The sequence below is a fragment of the Mchenga conophoros genome, linkage group LG5 (assembly GCF_057382185.1).
Source record: "Mchenga conophoros isolate Kocher_MC1m ecotype Shallow Benthic linkage group LG5, M_conophoros_male_GT1.1, whole genome shotgun sequence".
Classification (NCBI taxonomy): domain Eukaryota; kingdom Metazoa; phylum Chordata; class Actinopteri; order Cichliformes; family Cichlidae; genus Mchenga; species Mchenga conophoros.
The window spans coordinates 23,535,646-23,555,932 of record NC_140530.1 but is presented as its reverse complement, the minus strand read 5'-3'; the positions used below and the strand labels follow the sequence as shown (position 1 = coordinate 23,555,932).

At 42.1% G+C, this 20,287-nt stretch overlaps 2 protein-coding genes and 2 long non-coding RNA genes across 6 annotated transcripts in view; 2 read left to right on the top strand and 2 right to left on the bottom strand.

Moving 5' to 3' along the window:
- The window catches only part of znf362a (zinc finger protein 362a), a 13,522-nt gene extending 12,734 nt beyond the window's left edge, over positions 1-788 (bottom strand). Inside the window, exon 1 of one of the 2 annotated variants that reach the window (XM_085274344.1) lies at positions 579-788. The gene's annotated coding sequence lies outside the window, so the exon portion shown is untranslated. The remainder of the gene's footprint in view (positions 1-578) is intronic. The other variant, XM_085274342.1, reaches the window with a different exon arrangement.
- Positions 1-20,287, top strand: part of LOC146574578 (uncharacterized) — a 22,127-nt gene extending 1,840 nt beyond the window's left edge. Inside the window, exons 1-3 of one of the 2 annotated variants that reach the window (XM_085274345.1) lie at positions 15,867-15,992; positions 16,517-16,666; positions 18,736-20,287. In XM_085274345.1, coding sequence (XP_085130471.1) covers positions 16,519-16,666; positions 18,736-19,829 — 1,242 coding nt within the window. In that variant the 5' untranslated portion in view covers positions 15,867-15,992; positions 16,517-16,518 and the 3' untranslated portion in view covers positions 19,830-20,287. Of the gene's footprint in view, positions 1-15,866; positions 15,993-16,516; positions 16,667-18,735 lie in introns of those variants that run through there. The other variant, XM_085274346.1, reaches the window with a different exon arrangement.
- Positions 7,621-8,507, top strand: LOC146574580 (uncharacterized). The gene is made up of 4 exons (XR_014892574.1): positions 7,621-7,819; positions 7,911-7,973; positions 8,086-8,148; positions 8,265-8,507. It is a non-coding gene; the product is annotated as an uncharacterized LOC146574580 (long non-coding RNA).
- Positions 9,327-11,710, bottom strand: LOC146574579 (uncharacterized). Its single transcript, XR_014892573.1, has 5 exons — positions 11,512-11,710; positions 11,358-11,420; positions 11,183-11,245; positions 10,900-11,066; positions 9,327-9,490 (listed from the first exon to the last, which is right to left on the bottom strand). It is a non-coding gene; the product is annotated as an uncharacterized LOC146574579 (long non-coding RNA).

The window sequence follows — 20,287 nt, the reverse complement described above, 5'->3', positions numbered from 1 at the left end:
TCCCACATTCTCAGACAGTTTATTAAAAAATTTCAGACAAAAGGAAAACAAAAATGGCAGCCCAGTCTTATTTTTATAAGCACTGGACGCCATATTCTGCAGATCCGAATATTATAAGCAGATAATTCTCCGGATGTGATTAAACGCTGCTGCGACGCATCTGCTAGCGGCATGTTTGCATTAAGCGTACGAATGATTGTTTACTTTGATTTGCAGGTTTGAATAGCCCGGCTCGGGGAGGAGGAAAAAAAAAAAGCCCTGACACTTCCTACAACAATCATCATGCCTTTGCTGAATGCTCTGCAGCTGCTGAGCCATAAATCCAAACGTCGATGATAATCCTGACGCGCCGTGGAAGCTTTAAGTGGCACTGCGGCCGAAAAACGAAGTGATTATTCGCCATTAATGCGCTGCAAATGCGCTTTTTTGTAATTCCAACTTTTGCATGACTTAAATAAAAACGGTGACGAAGCGACACGGAGCAGCTGCGTGTGTGTGTGTGAGCGAGAGAGAGAGGGGGTAAGGAGGGTAAAAAAAGCAAAAAGAGGCAGAGAAATTGCATCGAGTGGCCAACGTACCTGAACCAGCGAGCAAGGAAACAATTTTTAAAAAAGGATTAGAGTCTTCTTTCTGCTCGCTCTCAGTCGGACTTCAAATCTTCCGGGTCGCCTGCTGTTCACTTCTGGGTGCTGCAGGCGAGGAATTGTTCAATGTAAAAACACTGCGCTCAAACAGATTTTTTAACCCATTTTCTGGCTTCTGGTTTCCTCGCAGATGTTGTGCGCATTTGCGCTGTAGCGTTAGATACACAATGGAAAAGTTCACATTTATCTGTGCACTGATTGTTTTGGCAGTAAGACATTTTATCTTATTTTATTTTATTTAATGTTATATTATATATTTGCATATGAAAGGGTGTCTCTTTCTTGTGTCATCGCTGAGAACAAGTGTGCACACAAATAATAAAACACAAGTCCAGCTGAGGTTTTTTTTATATTTGCTTTTGGTTTTGTTCGGTTTTTTTCCTCCATCAGAGAGAGAGAGAGAGAGAGAGAGAGGTGGGGTAACAAGTGCGCAGCCTAACAGTGGGATTTGCCCTATGCAGGTGTAATCTGTTACACGGTCTGTAAAAAGCTGGCGCCCGTGTGTAGGAGATCACGATGGTCATGCACACATATGAAGTGTAATCCTCTCAGCAGCAGCAGCATGACAGGCTGCTAATATGCTCTGTGCTTAGCTCAGCAGGAGATGGCACTGCTGCCACAGAGAGGGCTTCAGCTGATGGTGAAGGTTTTGCCTCAATGATGAAAACAGGAGATATTTAGCATAGTCCCTTTACATTAGGGAATGGGACATCTCTAAACTACCACTGGTCATTTATTACTGGAGGTAATGCCTGTGGTGGTTTATTGTACAATCCATTATTTAAGGGGACGATTGAGGCAGTATAAAACTGTCAGTGTGGTTCTCCAAAAGTTGATTCTGTCCATCTGGAACTACATCCAGATGAACAGAATCAACTTTTGGAGATTTATTTACCTGGATGATTGAGCGTGCATCAAGATGTCAGTGTGGTTCTTTAGTGATTGAAGAAAGGGGCTCATTAGTACGAAGTGAATCTTCTAAAAATTGTAATTTAATTATTTAATGTTTTTAGGTTTTTACATGCCCTCTCACTCTTCTTTGAGGTAATACATGTATTGAAGTAATCTCAGACTTTTATGTTTTTAGCAGCAGACATGCTGAACTGAAAATGGGGCTGTCGGTTTTTACAAACAAAGGTTTTGTTTAAATAAGAATAGGATTTGTGTTTTTTTTCATAGCGTTCATGGTCCATCCTGTGAAGTGCAAAAACACTGTACTGTTTCTTTGTCACTGGGCAGAAATGAGTTTGAAGGAGACAAGTTCAAAGGTGGTGAGTTTGGATTTTGCTTCAAAACAATTAATGTGTTAATGTGATGTTTTAGTAAGGTGGGTCATTTTTAATCCATTTGGTTGCTAGGATACTCGAGGAAGTAATAATATAGGATGTAGATAAGAACCTTCAATGGTCTATGATGTACCTGTGAGACAGGTTTTGTGTCCTGAGTGACTAGGAGGATGTATGTGGACAGATGGAGGTTTGGAAGAGTCTAATGAAGAATTACTGCTGGTCTGTTTTTTATTTTGTTTTGTTTTGTTTTTCCCTTGGTGATGACATACTGCATGGCTACATTTGCACCACATATAGTAGTAATTAGCACTTTTTCTTGGATTTTGTTCCTTGTGTGAAACGTCTGTTTGATCAGATGTGAGAGCCACGGAGTGCTTTCTTTCTTTCTTTTTTGTAAAATTAAATTTTTGAACTGTATTTGCACATGAATGTGAATATTTTCTTTAGTGATTTATCTTTTACCGCATACAGAAATTTGTCCGTGTTGCTTTAACTTTTTTTCCAGCCCGTCACACTGCACAATGTCACAGCCATCAGTGTTAGCTTTAGTCCTGTGGCAGGGTGGAGCAAACCAACTTGCTTATAACAGTTAAAGCGCTTAGATTGATGCCTGTTCTTCAGTGTGATGTTTTACTGCAGGTGTAACATATACTTTATGCTATAAAATGCTGAATTGTAAGCTTGGCTTTGACACAAAAATCTCTCTAAAAAAAGAATTTCAAGGGACAATCCCAACATTTTTAAACAGCATGGCACATTTATGGATTATATTTGACAAACATTGTTTGAAAGCACACATGCTCGTGATTTAATTGCTGTAAACTGTTTTATGCCAATATCACACCGGCGGTCGTTCTTTACTTTCTGATAAGACTGTTTACACAGCTGAGTGTGCTTCTTACCTTTTCTGTTGACTGTAGGGGTCCATTTTTGTTTGACGCGCTGAGCTGCACTTGATGCTTCAAGCTTTTTGTCTTTGCTTGTACAAGTAGGCTGAATATTTGGTGTTAATCTAATAATATCCAGCAACATACAACGGAGCCTTAATAAGATCAGATGATTTAGTCCAGGACTGCTGCATTCTTGGGGTTTTTAACCTGCCAACAAGCAGCCTTAATGAATGATTTTCTTTAATGTGTCATTTACTAACATGCTGCAGCTCTCTTTACTCTCTGCATCCTCTTAACTATATTTGCTGTTAGCATAAGCGTAAGCGCTCACACACACAAACATTCAAATCTATGTAAAATGCATATCTCAGTGGGACTTCACCTCTTCCATCTTTGAAATGAGTCAGACAGAGAAAACAAAATGCATTCAAATGCCACTAAATACAAAGCAGGTGCACATAGAGAGCAGTGGGCTCTGATTTAATTGGCAGATCTCTGACTCCACATTTGTGGCTCTTACTTGGGCTGAAAGTAAATGTGGTCAGCTCATATTTGCCAAGGAATAACACTATAACATAGGTAATGGCTGCATTTTTCCTTTTTTGTTTGTTGCCTCAAAGTTTAATTCCAACATACATACAAATTTATCTTAACTAACACATCCAGCTGTTTTTCATGGTGGCTGCAGCCAAAGCAGAGGTGCCCATGCCACCGCTTTCCCCCTTCCACCTCCTCCTGGTCTTCTGGGAGGCACCAAGGATTCTCTCACCTAGTCAGATGCAAACTAAAGTGTTCCTTTCACCCTGTTTTGATTTAAACTAAGCAAAATGTTTGGAAATGAGTTGCTGATTTATTATGGGAAATAATTCAATTTGCAAATGTCATCATTATTGTTACATAAGATGTTGAAAATGCATTTGTATTTCATCATCTATTTAAAATCACATTTAACACCCCAGTCTAACAGCTAGCTAATTGTGACGCCAGCGTTCTTTTCTCCTGTATGATCAAAGTTTTTGGGAGTACTCTATTACAAATAAATGATAAACAAACACACACACACACACACACACACACACACACACACACACACACACACACACACACACACACACACACTTCACTGTGTATTTATCACATTTCACTTTCTGCTTTAGCTTCTCTATAGTTATCTGTCCTGTCTGTCTTGTGTTCACTTTTACTTCCTCTTGTTTCCCTGATTGTTTGCACCTGTGTTGTTCCCCAGCTATATTCACTTCCCGTGGGGAGCCACATGTATTTAAGTAGCCAGTTTTCTACTTATCGTTTGTCAGTGTATTTGTTATTCCACCCCGAGATGTTTCTAACATGTTTTGTATTTGTTTCCTGGATTAATTTTTTCTTTGGACCATTTCCTACTATGCTTGAAGTTTTAGTTCTGTCTGCCTGAGTTTAAGTCTGCATTTGGGGTCCTCTGACACACACACATCATGACACTATTATGCCATAGAAATCGGTGTTGGGGTCTCTCATGAATAGGCTCAGTTTTTAGGAACGCTTTTGTAAGTTTAGATGGTTCCTTCACTGTATTTTTCAGGATATCTGGGCTCTCACTTAGAGATAGAAGGAAAAGCTCAATCTTTCAGAGGGACTCTGAATAAAGCCATTGCTCCTCCGGATCAAAAGCAGCCAGTTCAGGTGGTAACCAGGCATCCTAGTCAGGTGACTGCTGGACGCCTCATAGGTGAGGTGTTACAGGTATTTCCTATTAGCAGAATGGCCACGGGGGAAACCCAGGACTCGCTAAAGATATTACATCTTTCAGCTGACTTGTAAATGACTTAGGTTCCCACCTGATGAGCTGATAGAGATAGTCATAGTGAGGGAACTTGGGGCTTCTCTGCTCAGACTGCTGCCCCCCAAAACACAAACCCGGATAAGTGGTAGAAAATACATGATTGGCTTTTCAGGCAGCCACTAAAATGGATGTCAAAATTTCAAGCCTAGACTGCCCTTGGAGGACATCACAAGATTATTTTCCTTTTGTTCCATTATATATATATATGTATATATATATATGTATGTATGTATGTATGTATGTATGTATGTATGTGTATATATATATATATATATATATATATATACATATATACACACACACACACCGATATATATATATATGCCTCCAAACGCAGCTGGATAGCGTAGTGGTTAGACTACACGCCTTGGGAACAGAGGATCGCAAGTTCGATTCCTGCCTGGGGCGTCTGTATCCAGTAGGGGTCCTAAGGCTAGACCCCCTATGCTAAGCGAGCCTACCGCAGACATGAGCGAGACAAATAAATATGAAGGCATGCCGGCTCGGACGTCGCCCGGATCAACAAGGTCCGCGTCAGGTGTTGAGGAACCAGGGCACCCTGACGAAAAGTGGGCTACTGGAACAAGAAGGCATCGGTGGGCAAGAGACGAAAACAGGGCGTTGTTGGAATGCTACTACGCAAGTAACCCCGGCGGAAGGGGCTACATGAATAGGATGAGGGACCTATGGATTCTTCGATACCCAACATCCACAATGACGGCGAAACAACTAGTAGCTCAGTGTTCCAACATTCGAAAGAAGGGACTGCTCTCACCGCTAGAGATTGACGAGGTACAACACAAATGCTACGGCAAGGAGGAGTCAGGACGCCAGGTCAGGGGGGCGATATCATCACCCCCACCCGAGATTGGGTACATAGCCCCAAGTGCGATAGGAGAAGGATCGTTGAGTGCGAGAGGAACTGACCTGAAAAATAGGATCATGGCCAAGCTTGAAACCTGGATCCCCCGTAGCCGGTTACCAAGATTACGTGAAGTACCCTCAGAAGGTCTGCTAGATGATGTTAATGCAGCACTACGGGCAATACCTACAACCACGATTACCGACACTAACAAGCTGATCTACAATACGGCAGCAGTGATCAGTGAGATGCTTGGCTACAAGTTGAACAGCGACAAGGGGCAGTACCCTCCATGGAGAAGGAGGCTAGAGGGCAAGATCAAAGTAGCACGGAGGGAGGTTAGCCAACTAACGGAGTTGCAGCAAGGTGTGACAAATAAGGTGCCTAAGAAATACAGCAAGCTGTCCATACCTGAGGCCTTGGAAACTGCCAAGCAAAGACTCACAGCCTTGGCCAGCCGCTTGAGGAGGTACACCAGAGAGATAGAAGGCAGGAGAATAAACCAGCTGTTCTCCACAGAACCAGCAAAGGTGTACTCTCAGTGGCAGGGGAACAATAAGAGAACAGCACCACCAAGGCTGGAGACGGAGCAATACTGGAAGAGCATATGGGAGAAGGATGCAACCCATAACGGCAATGCTCAGTGGCTAGAGGATCTGAGGGCAGAGTAGTAATACGATGGCACCTGTCCAAGATGGTGGCCAACCAAACCGGTTTGACAACCGGTTTGACCGGTTTCGTGCGTGTGCGCATGCGCGTTCAGTAATACGATGGCACTAGTCCAAGATGGCGGCCAACCAAACCGATTTGACCAGTTTCGTGTGTGTGCGCATGCGCGTTCAGGTGTGGAAATACCACAGGGGATCAGAGGGGTTATATGAGTTTGTGTTTTTAACGGGGTTTTAATTTAATCAAACCATAGGGTTTTTAATTAAACTATTTTTATCACTTAGGTGTATCGCAACATTCAGTTATGCATGTGTTCTTAAAAGCAATTCTTTGTTTCTTGTTTCATTCTTGGCGGAGTGGAAGCTGTTTTGGTTCACAGTGCGCCTTAACAAAGAGGGTGTGCTCTAGTCAAAAGTGTTGGTAATAGTGTTTTAATCACACTAATTTTCTAAATCTGACAATGTCTCAGCTTGCAGTGAGGCATGCATTTTATTTTATAAATGGCACAAATGGGAATTTCTTCTGAATGGGTGATGTCAGCATGTTCACAAGCGTTTCATTTAATCAAACCCCTAGTTTTAATTTAACTAGTTTTTACACATCTACTGGGGTTTCTTTCCAGGGTTGATGCGATCATTTTATTTAAAAATCGGGATTTCGGAATGTTGAACTAAGAGTGAGACAAAGCCAGCCAGCTAGTTTTTAACACAGTAAATGTTACAAATAGCATTCAGTCCTTTAGAAAATAAATGCTATAAGCAGCCAGTATCGCTCTTTTCAAACTAATCTTCTTTTAAATACACTCATTTTGTGATTCCGGTGTCACACCTTGCACCGATGCAAGCATTTTATTTATTTAAAAACGGATCAAACGGGCCATTTCTTCTGTAAGGGGTTTCATGGTTTCAGAGTAGTTTTTAACACAACAGATAGTCACAAATAACATTCAGCCCTTTAGAAAATAAACGCTACAGTGATACTTCTAAAACCAGTCGCCCAGACCCGCTCCAACTTTTCAACAGCTGGCTAATTGTTTGAATTTGTTCAGGATTGTAAAAGCCCACCGTGGGTATCACTAGTTGAGAGTACCATGCGAACAAGGGCCCAGCCTATTGTTTAAAGTGGCCGGTATTGGCTCTTTTTGTAATTCCTCGACAAGGTAAATGGGGCAGGTGTACCAGTCGGGTGGCGACCCCGCCTATTGTCTGAAGTATCGGCTCCTTTGTAATTCCTTGAGAAGACAAAAGCCTTGAAGGGTCTCATTTAAATTGATTGGAGACATACCTTTTCTTTTTGGAAACACCCACCCTATATAAAAAAAACACGCTCAGAGCCCGAAACCCTGAGCCATTTACGCCTCAAGATTCGCTGCAGAGCACACCATTTTCTTTGCGATCATCAACACTAACATCGTTCTTTATAACATGGCCATCGTAAACGGTAAGTAAAACAAAACCTATTATTGGATTTTTAAAAAGTGTTATGTTAACATATTATAGGATATTCAAACTATTTTTTTTCCCTAAAACAAAAGCTTAATTTTTAGGAGTTCGGGAGAACGGCCCAGGGCCCTTTTCTTTAGAAACGGGCGCTTTTACAGCTGGAACTAGTCCTCTAACAGGCACAAGGTGTGTACAGCATTACTGGATTTTAAAACGTATGTATGTTTTAAACTAGCGATTGTTTTAAATTATGTAATAACGTTTTTGTTTGTTCCAGGGTTAACAAACTGAGCAGGAAAACATTCAGACACCGCGACCACAGAGCCCAACCTTACATCAGGTGTGTATACAACGGGATGTATAGTTGTGTATTATTTTTTCAAAAGAAAAAAAAATTAAAAAGAGGTTTAAACAATTACAAATGTTCTAAACTGACCGTTTTACACCTACAGAGCCACGCCAGAGAACCGGGTGTGTGGAGAAGCAGGACCATCCCGAATAACGCACACTACAAGGTAAGCATAGGCATATATAAATTAGATAAAAAGAGATAGAGAGGGAGACACGCTTATTCAGTTTGAAATGGGTACATGTATAAAATGTTTTAACACATGTCTATCTATCTTCACAGACTGCAGAACAGCACCCCTCCTCATAATGATCAGGACACCGTACGATTCCAGACGTTTTTGGAATGTTTAAGCAGTATCGACCTCCCAGAACAACAAAAACCTGGAGCTTTGTGCAACAGTGGAGAGTCAGAACAGATCTTCATCAGCGAACCTGCAACACCCCCGAGTGAGTGGCTACCTCGCGATTTCTCTGATGTTTTTGAGTACAGTATATCAGATTTTGATCTAGTTCATATACCCACCACCCCAGAATGTGACAGAAATAGCATTGATTCACACATAGATTTCGAAGAAGGCGGCATAACAGACTCTCAAATATCACCGGCGTATGATGCTTACATGAAGCTTCCAGACGCTCAGCCTGCTGAACAGAGTCATATAGCTTCAATAGCTGATAAATTATGTTTGATTGAAGCTAGACTCAATCAATACCACCAAGAAGCACAGGTACAAAGGCAACAGTTTACCAAATTCATAAACAAAGTGTGTAGTACATTAGACAACATCTGCTATGTTCTATTTAAACCCAGATTCCTTTTACAGTTTGCAGTGAAATTTCTTAAACCATTGTTTAATGGGACAGAAGTACAAGTCACTCTTTACTAACACACTGTAGATAAGTTTATTGCTGAACGACACAGCTAGCAGTCCCACACACTCTTTAGATTTTTGAAGTTTTGTGTGTGATGGTTTTGCCTCTCACACCTTACCCCTTTCTCCCAGTATCACAACAGTATGACTCCCAAAGTACGACTCAGTAAACAAACAAGGACTCTAAACTCAGAACAGAAAGATACAGTTGAAAGATTAGTGATATCTTTTATGATGCGTAATAAACTACACCCTCTTCTTCTCTGTATTTATGTTGTTTGTGTGCGTGCGTGCGTGCGTGCGTGCGTGTGTGTGAATGCCTTAGAAGTCAAAGTATACATTAGCCATACTTACAAAAACATTTTTAATTTCATTTAGAACTGAGATTCTAAGTTGTAAGCAGAAATCGTATGCTCAACCAGGAGTATGTTTACTAGGTTGACTAGGTGATACACAGCTGTTTTCACGGTATCGATAAATAAAGAAGATGCCCGACCGTCAAGCTCGACGGCTTGCTGCTGCTGCTTCTCCAAGGGGCTATAGTAACCGGGCGTGTCAGGTACTAATGAGCCCTCGTCCGAGGAACTGTCCTCCTCCTCAGTGTGACGCAGGGGTGCAGAGTCCATCCTTCTCGCTGTTTTGAGATTAAAAAAAAAAAGGTTTTGGAGGAATGAGACGGCGGTCTTGTTTTAAAATAACAGAAGGTGGGGCGTGATCCTGAAGTGGGATGATCTTAAAGGGCGGGTAGGATATGTAGCGTTTGAAATGCAAAACGTCTCCTTATCAGCTGGAAATATTAAAGCCAGAACTTGCAACATGATACTTTTTACTTCATGTACGGGGTTTCAAAAATAAATTTTATTTCAAGTAAACAAACTAATACATTTGATTCAGGTAAAACAGATCATCACATTTATTCTTGTAAAGGGTTTTCTAAAAAGTTTTATTTCATGTAAAGCGTTTCCAAGGCTGTTAGCCGCGTTGCCCTGTATTGAACTTATTTACAGTTTGTCAGTAAAGGGTGACATGCACTTCTGGCCCCTGTGTTGTATGAGCCCATGTTGGGTTTGTGAATTTGACACCTTAAGGTTTTGAAGTTGGGGATACATGCTCCTGGTGAGCACAAGATGTCTGATATCAGCTTGACATCACAGTTATAAATGGAATTCAAAATGTTTTTGGAAGTATGACTAACGTATAATCTGACTTCTAAGGTACGCACGCCAAGGCCTAGAAGACAAGGGGACAGTTTACTTTGTGCTATAAAAACACAAACCTTAATCTTTGATCTTCCAATTTTATCTTTCTGTTCTGGTTTTAGCACGCACGCACGCACACAAACAACATAAATACAGAGAAGAAGAGGGTGTAGTTTATTACGCACCATAAAAGATATCACTAATCTTTCAACTGTATCTTTCTGTTCTGAGTTTAGAGTCCTTGTTTGTTTACTGAGTCGTACTTTGGGAGTCATACTGTTGTGATACTGGGAGAAAGGGGTAAGGTGTGAGAGGCAAAACCATCACACACAAAACTTCAAAAATCTAAAGAGTGTGTGGGACTGCTAGCTGTGTCGTTCAGCAATAAACTTATCTACAGTGTGTTAGTAAAGAGTGACTTGTACTTCTGTCCCATTAAACAATGGTTTAAGAAATTTCACTGCAAACTATAAAAGGAATCTGGGTTTAAATAGAACATAGCAGATGTTGTCTAATGTACTACACACTTTGTTTATGAATTTGGTAAACTGTTGCCTTTGTACCTGTGCTTCTTGGTGGTATTGATTGAGTCTAGCTTCAATCAAACATAATTTATCAGCTATTGAAGCTATATGACTCTGTTCAGCAGGCTGAGCGTCTGGAAGCTTCATGTAAGCATCATACGCCGGTGATATTTGAGAGTCTGTTATGCCGCCTTCTTCGAAATCTATGTGTGAATCAATGCTATTTCTGTCACATTCTGGGGTGGTGGGTATATGAACTAGATCAAAATCTGATATACTGTACTCAAAAACATCAGAGAAATCGCGAGGTAGCCACTCACTCGGGGGTGTTGCAGGTTCGCTGATGAAGATCTGTTCTGACTCTCCACTGTTGCACAAAGCTCCAGGTTTTTGTTGTTCTGGGAGGTCGATACTGCTTAAACATTCCAAAAACGTCTGGAATCGTACGGTGTCCTGATCATTATGAGGAGGGGTGCTGTTCTGCAGTCTGTGAAGATAGATAGACATGTGTTAAAACATTTTATACATGTACCCATTTCAAACTGAATAAGCGTGTCTCCCTCTCTATCTCTTTTTATCTAATTTATATATGCCTATGCTTACCTTGTAGTGTGCGTTATTCGGGATGGTCCTGCTTCTCCACACACCCGGTTCTCTGGCGTGGCTCTGTAGGTGTAAAACGGTCAGTTTAGAACATTTGTAATTGTTTAAACCTCTTTTTAATTTTTTTTTCTTTTGAAAAAATAATACACAACTATACATCCCGTTGTATACACACCTGATGTAAGGTTGGGCTCTGTGGTCGCGGTGTCTGAATGTTTTCCTGCTCAGTTTGTTAACCCTGGAACAAACAAAAACGTTATTACATAATTTAAAACAATCGCTAGTTTAAAACATACATACGTTTTAAAATCCAGTAATGCTGTACACACCTTGTGCCTGTTAGAGGACTAGTTCCAGCTGTAAAAGCGCCCGTTTCTAAAGAAAAGGGCCCTGGGCCGTTCTCCCGAACTCCTAAAAATTAAGCTTTTGTTTTAGGGAAAAAAAATAGTTTGAATATCCTATAATATGTTAACATAACACTTTTTAAAAATCCAATAATAGGTTTTGTTTTACTTACCGTTTACGATGGCCATGTTATAAAGAACGATGTTAGTGTTGATGATCGCAAAGAAAATGGTGTGCTCTGCAGCGAATCTTGAGGCGTAAATGGCTCAGGGTTTCGGGCTCTGAGCGTGTTTTTTTTATATAGGGTGGGTGTTTCCAAAAAGAAAAGGTATGTCTCCAATCAATTTAAATGAGACCCTTCAGGGCTTTTGTCTTCTCAAGGAATTACAAAGGAGCCGATACTTCAGACAATAGGCGGGGTCGCCACCCGACTGGTACACCTGCCCCATTTACCTTGTCAAGGAATTACAAAAAGAGCCAATACCGGCCACTTTAAACAATAGGCTGGGCCCTTGTTCGCATGGTACTCTCAACTAGTGATACCCACGGTGGGCTTTTACAATCCTGAACAAATTCAAACAATTAGCCAGCTGTTGAAAAGTTGGAGCGGGTCTGGGCGACTGGTTTTAGAAGTATCACTGTAGCGTTTATTTTCTAAAGGGCTGAATGTTATTTGTGACTATCTGTTGTGTTAAAAACTACTCTGAAACCATGAAACCCCTTACAGAAGAAATGGCCCGTTTGATCCGTTTTTAAATAAATAAAATGCTTGCATCGGTGCAAGGTGTGACACCGGAATCACAAAATGAGTGTATTTAAAAGAAGATTAGTTTGAAAAGAGTGATACTGGTTGCTTATAGCATTTATTTTCTAAAGGACTGAATGCTATTTGTAACATTTACTGTGTTAAAAACTAGCTGGCTGGCTTTGTCAACAAAATGAGTGTATTTAAAGACGATTAGTTTGAAAAGAGCTATACTGGCTGCTTTGGGTGAAAAGACGACATTGTGTGCAGCGTTTTAGAAGTATCACTGTAGCGTTTGCTGAATGTTATTTGCGACTATCTGTTGTGTTAAAAACTACTCTGAAACCATGAAACCCCTTACAGAAGAAATGGCCCGTTTGATCCGTTTTTAATTAAATAAAATACTTGCATGGTGCAAGGTGTGACACCAGAATCACAAAATGAGTGTATTTAAAAGACGATTAGTTTGAAAAGAGCGATACTGGCTGCTTATAGCATTTATTTTCTAAAGGACTGAATGCTATTTGTAACATTTACTGTGTTAAAAACTAGCTGTCTACCAGCTACTGGTAGACAGAACAATCAGCCGAGACTGCAAGACCAGACTGACCAACCTGTGCACTGCCTGGATTGATTACAAGAAGGCCTATGACTCAATGCCCCACAGCTGGATACTGGAATGCCTAGAATTGTACAAGATCAATGGGACCCTAAGAGCCTTCATCAGGAACTCAATGGGGATGTGGCGTACAACACTAGAGGCCAACTCCAAGCCCATAGCACAAGTCACCATCAAGTGCGGGATCTACCAAGGAGATGCTCTGTCCCCACTGCTGTTCTGCATAGGCCTGAACCCCCTCAGTGAGATCATTAACAAGACTGGCTACGGATACCGACTACGGAACGGAGCAGTTGTCAGCCACCTCCTGTACATGGATGACATCAAGCTGTATGCCAAGAGTGAACGAGACATCGATTCACTGATCCACACTACCAGGCTATACAGCAATGACATTGGAATGTCGTTCGGACTGGAGAAGTGTAGTCGGATGGTATCAAAGAGAGAGAAGGTAGTCAGAACTGAGGGGATTGAACTACCAGAAGGCAACATTGCAGACATAGAGGACAGTTACAAGTACCTGGGGATCCAGCAGGCAAATGGGAACCATGAAGAGGCCGCTAGAAAGGCTGCAACCACCAAGTACCTGCAGAGGTACTTCAGCTGACTCCTCAGGCAAGTCCTGAGGAGTCAGCTGAATGGTAAGAACAAGATCTGGGCCATCAACACGTACGCCCTGCCCGTGATCAGGTACCCTGCTGGGGTAATAGGCTGGCCAAAGGAGGAGATAGAAGCCACTGACATAAAGACAAGAAAGCTCCTTACCATGCATGGAGGGTTTCACCCCAAGTCCAGCACCCTGAGGCTGTACGCTAAGCGGAAGGAAGGGGGCCGGGGACTGGTGAGTGTCAGCACCACAGTCCAGGATGAGACAAGGAACATCCAAGAATACATTGGGAAGATGGCCCCAACTGACCGAGTGCTCAGTGAATACCTCAGGCAGCAGAAACCCAAGAAAGAGGAGGGAAACGAGGAACCATCATGGAAGGACAGGCCCCTGCACGGTATGTACCACCGGCAGATAGAGGAGGTGGCTGATATCCAGAAATCCTACCAGTGGCTGGACAAAGCTGGACTGAAAGACAGCACAGAGGCACTAATCATGGCAGCACAAGAACAAGCTCTGAGTACAAGATCCATAGAGGCTGGGGTCTATCACACCAGGCAAGACCCCAGGTGCAGGCTGTGTAAAGATGCCCCAGAGACAATCCAGCACATAACAGCAGGGTGCAAGATGCTAGCAGGCAAGGCATACATGGAACGCCATAACCAAGTGGCCGGCATAGTGTACAGGAACATCTGTGCCGAGTATAACCTGGAAGTCCCGAGGTCAAAATGGGAGATGCCCCCAAGGGTGGTGGAGAATGACCGAGCTAAGATCCTGTGGGACTTCCAGATACAGACGGACAAAATGGTGGTGGCTAACCAACCGGACATAGTGGTGGTAGACAAACAGAAGAAGACGGCCGTAGTGATCGATGTAGCGGTTCCGAATGACAGCAATATCAGGAAGAAGGAACACGAGAAGCTGGAGAAATACCAAGGGCTCAGAGAAGAGCTCGAGAGGATGTGGAGGGTGAAGGTAACGGTGGTCCCCGTGGTAATCGGAGCACTAGGTGCGGTGACTCCCAAGCTAGGCGAGTGGCTCCAGCAGATCCCGGGAATAACATCGGAGATCTCTGTCCAGAAGAGAGCAGTCCTGGGAACAGCTAAGATACTGCGCAGGACCCTCAAGCTCCCAGGCCTCTGGTAGAGGACCCGAGCTTGAAGGATAAACCGCCCGCAGGGGCGTGCTGGGTGTTTATATATTTATATATATATATATATATATGAATGAGTCCTCATCTGATTAAGGGTTAAATTCAAACCCAGCACGTTCAAAGTTAACCTGATCTTTCATCCCCATTCTTCAGTCGGTTTAAATGCATAGAGTTGCTGCCATTTGACTGATTGACTGGGGGGGAAAAAATTAGTCTGCACATGCTTTCAACTGTCTGGGAGCTTGCTCTGTTCCTTAAGGGGCTGAAATGCAGGAGGATCATGCAAAAGCACAGCTTCTGTGGGGAAAAATCCACTCTCAACCTGAGCATTTGAAGCTTATCTGCTCAGAACAAAGTTGCACAAATCTTTTTGGTGGTGCAGCATTTTTAAAGACAAGATGAACATCTGAGCACAAGATGACCTTCTGAAAAGTAAATGTTCTTTTTTTGCTAAGGATATCACAGTGACGTTGCTGTGTTAGGGATTCCTGTCAAGAACATTTGCTTGTTTATAAAATGACCTCATTGGTTTTAAAGATAAAGATGCAGTAGCTGATGAGAAATTATCAACACACTGCCTGCTTCAGTGAGTTGCTTTCTATATAATTAAAGATAACTGTGCTGTGTTTTAATTTATTACTCTTGATGTGCTTTAAAAGCTAAGCGTAGGGCATAAAATCCTATGAAGATGCACTTTATTTACACTTCATTTCTCAATATAAAAGAGCAGAAGTAATCAGGCAGTTTTCACCACAAGTATTTTATAGACCCTGCATACCACATTATTTATCTATCTATTGGATACAGAGGACCAATATATCTCTACAAACAGAGCATTACTGGAAACCAGTATAATAACTAATCACTTGTGATGCCTAAATAGGATCAAGTGATTAAAATATAGCATTGAGAAGGTAATAAATAACAAATTGTATTTCTATTTTCAGTGACCTATAGTTTAATCCAGCTTTATAAGACTGCATGCATCATGTATGCATTTAAAGTACCCTTTGAACTACCAAAAGTGCAGTATGTACAGGCTCAAGACACAGAAATGTTTTCTTTACAAGCAAACATACACCCACTTTGCATCACACCCTGCTGGTTCCGTACTCGTTCGACAGGTTTTCTCGTCAGCACAAACAACGCCACACCCTCGCAGTTCTCTCACCTCCACTGTCCAGGTGCAGGGATCACAGAGAGGGGTGGGGGAGGCAAAGGGGAGGAAGGAGGAGGGTCATTATCCCCTTTGAGGGTGGAGCAAAAGGGGAGGCGAAGAAAGCGGATGAAGCATTTGAAGCTCATATTGACATGTGGCTCTGTAGGCTCCTGTGTGCACAGGTAAGAACGAATGAACTTTGTGGTAGATTGATACTATCTGGTGCTTGTAGATTTCCACCTGTAGCCGTGTGGTAGAGGTGGCGGGAGTGTTTACACAGGTTAAACCAGTTTCATTGCCAGGAAGTGGACATGCTGGCAGTCAGGTCACAGCAAAGTTTACTGTACATTTGCACCTGTTCACATTACTGAATGTGAACTGCATTTATTACTATTTATTTCTTATCTTGCCTTTGAAAGACATAATTTTGGAAAAAATGTAAATAGAATTGATATTTACCCGACATGACATGAACCTATTCCTAGAATTTTCTTTTCAGTCATTTGCAAACAGCCTTCAGTTCCAGGGTTCAGTGTTAATGTAAACAACTAAATATTGACTGTGAAGCATGTTGGCAGTTGAATGACCATGTAAAACATAGATTTGACTTTGCAAGATGTTCCAGAAATGTTTGTATTTGTCATCCCTGAATTCTTCCACCCTGAGACAAGAAGCCATTTTAATATGTCAACCCTGTTTTTTTCAGCCATGGATGGTGTGTTGGAAGGCGCGGCTGTGTTGTGTGCATGTAAACTGGCCTGCAGTCTACTCTTCCTGCCCTCATTGGCCGACTCCTACAGTGCTGTCAGTTTCTGCTGCTGCTGCCTCCTCGTCTTCACAGACTTCCTGGTCACAGGTGAGGGCTTGATTAGGACACTGCAGGATTCTAACCAGTTTCCAGTTCCCCCACAGCCCTCTTATACAAACTGAATCACTTGAATTAGTTTAAAATATCAGAAGGTGTTTCCAACAACCTGTATGTTCAAGTTTCCAAATAATTTTTATTTTTTAAGATTAACCTTACCTCACAGCAGAATCTTGGTTTTACTGACCTCCAGTGGCTTAAGCACTCACCATGCAATGGTGATTTGCAGGCGTTACCCAAGGCCTGTGACATCATTGCTGGGCGTGGCTATAGGTGCAGCAAATAATGAATCAAATAGAATAATGATGCCTCGATGGCCTTACAGAAATAGTGAATTTGTTGATCCAGTTCACTCTCTGTAATAAATGCACTGCAGACACAACAGAAAGGAGATGCTGTGAAACGTCACACGTTTTATTTATTGCCAGTGGCTGAGATGTGGCAGTATGTAGCCACAGGCTTTGATCACAGCTGCAGCTGCTCTGCCTGGGATCTGCTGGCTGAGGATGGGATTAATGCTCAGGCTTCAGCAGCATTTGCTGTTGAATCTGCGGACTGTGGATGGGTGCCTCTGTCGATGGAGGAAAACATTTCTGTGAGGTTTCTGATTAAACTGTTAGAGTGTGAGGACTGAAGGAGCATTTTGAAGCAAAGCATGTTTTGCCCTCCCTACGCTTCAAAATGCTGGAGTCAGCAGGAGCCATGAGAAGTTACTGTTTTTCTACATCACAAAAAATTAAACAAAAGTTGGAAAGGTTTGCTTTAAACTTACTTTCAATACATTTGTTTACTGTTGAACTTTTTAAATCTTAAAGTCATGTAACACTTGACAAAGTCAATGAGTATATATCCTCCTAAATGTTTCAGCGGGGTCTCAATTCATAGATTAACAGCACTTCATAAATACTGTGTTTTCCCATATTTCAAAAATATTTCAAAATCCATGGTCCAATCAAATCTGAAAACCTGCCTTATATCCTTCTGCAAGAGGTCTAAACTCTGACAGGTGATGACTTTTGTACTTTTATTGTCTATAATTTGCTTTTATTGAACATGGAAAAAAGAAACTCTGTATCTATTAAGAAATGCAGCTGGTGTTTCTTAACAGAGACATGTTACAACTCATTCTTTTTAATACAAAGAGATCTCGGGTAAATACGAGCAGTGGTTTCACAACTCCGACCTGAGTCAGTCTAATCAGCTTTAAGAACCAAAATGCCTGGTAAATTAATTGGGAGCCTGTTTAATCTAATTTATAATAACCTCATCTATAATAAATGTTTATATTAATAAGGTGAATAGACATCAAAGCAGCAATATCCACCAAACAAACTTGAGAAGAATAAAGAAGTATGAATTTAAAAAAGATATAAAAGTGTTTTTCATGTTCACTGTAAGTAAAATGGAAAAGGAAATGAACTTGTATCTTCATCTGAGAGCTACAGATTAAATAATTATTGTAATCTTTGAGTTTGGGTTGTTGTTGTTACTTTACTTTTGGAACTTCGGATGAACATTTTCACAATTTTCTGATAGAACAAGAAAACAAATGACAGATTCTAGAATAATAAATATGTACAAGTTGCTGTTATGTGAGATGTAGTGATCCTGGAACTAGTTCCACTCGCTGCCAGACGCCTTTTTATTTACATGATAAGAGATGCAAATGCTATTGTTTGCTAAAATAAAGATAAATAAAACAGACCTTATGTAAATTTCACCAGTCCTTTTGGTTTTGGCTGGGGCAGTGGTTTAGGAGGCAAGACACATGAACTCCTACACAGTTACCCGAGTTATTCATACTTCAATCGGTCAAACTGTGTTTGTATGGAGGGGTGTGTTCGGATAAAAAATGATTTGCGGGCTGAGTTACCTTACACCTATATTAGGATGAAGTGTTTTTCAGAGCTTTGTCTTTAATAAAATGGCAGAATATTTATTTTAAGTTACTTTATTAAACCAACCCTTTCTCTTCTTTGTGATATCTAATTACCTGGTCTTATCCAGTCATCTAACCCACTGACTCTGACACTTTTTCTTTGTGTTTTGTGTTTCTGCAGCTTTTCTGAGTTGCCTTTGGATCTTTGACTCTTGGCTGACTGACTTGACTCCATCAGGGGATTTTATTGCCCTGCGCTTCCTGCTCTTTCTCAGCCAAACCTATGGAGGGGTGCTGCTGCTGACCGCACCTCTGATCGCTGTGGAGACTGTGATCAGACTCCTGTGGCCTTGTGTTGTCGTCCCTCTCAGGACAGCGAGGCGGACAGCAGGCTCTGATGGACAGTGTTGTGATGGGAAAGAGGAGGAAGAGGAAGACAGCAGCGGCTCAGATGAAGACATACGGTCTCATGTTGTCGGCTACCTCTGCTGCCTGTCAGTGTGGGTCATTGTCGCCCTCAATGTCAGGGGGCAATGGAAGCTGGAGGAAGTGTGGGCTGCTGCCTGTCTCCACACAAATAGCTCCCTTGTCAGATGTCTGCCCAGCCTCTTCAGCCCCATTCCTAGCGGCATAAATCTCTGCTGGTCCATGGGCTTCTTCCTCCTTCTGCTCCTGCTGACCACGAGCAGCACAGGCCTTCAAAGGAGACGCCAAGGCCATTCGCTGATGTTCAGAGTCTTCAATAAAGGCGACTGTCACTGCCAAGAACTCATTCCAGAGTCGTCCGCACCCCTCAAGCCTGTAAAACCAGGGATGTTGGTGTCTGAGCCAGCACAGCATGTTGACCCAGAGAAAACAGAGAGCAGCTGTACTGTTCATACAGCCTGGAACAGCTGGCAGATGTTGACATGCAACCATGGAGACTTTGTCCTTATTTCCCCAATGTGTTTGTCTGGAAAGAAGGGAAGTCAGGAGCAAGAAATGGCAAGGAGAGATGTATCTGTGGCATTTACCACAGAGGAAAACGTGGACTCACAGTGCAGGAGCTGGTGTGGGTGGCGACAGTGGGGTTTTCCCAGCCTCGGGGTGAATGTAATGATAGGGTTGGTATGTGTGCTCTCCATATTTGCGCTGCCTCTCAACCTAAGCGTGAATGTTGTTCTCGTCAGGACTATTGAGACTCTGCTGGAGCTGTGTATCAAATCTGTACTTTCATCAAACATAGCGGCAAACACAAGAGACACGTCTACCTCTGGTGATGAAACACTCATTTAACGCCAAACAAATGGGGAGAGAAAGTGGAACCTGATTGGTCGCCGTTTGCAACACAGTCATCAGATTACAGCTGGCTTGGCTGTTAACACTGGCTTGAATAGAGCACAAATGCACATTTGCGTGCAGCTATTCACATGTGAGGAGTAATATGTGGAAACTGCTGATAGCTGTTGAGGAGGCAGGTTGAGGCGTGCTTGGTAGAAAGACTCTAAAAACCTCGACTGGAACAGATGGCTGGAAGGCCTCTCCTTACTATTCAGAGCTTTGGGATCTGCCACTATTTGTCATTACATAGTGGGTTACAAAACAAGCCACTCCAGTATAAATAAGACTAATACAGGCGCAAACACTGTTTTGAAAGTTATGAACGGGATGAATTAATATGAGTCTGCTGATGCTCCATCACATAATGCTTGTTTAAAGCTGCATATAAATAAATGCTGAGTGACTGCAGGGCA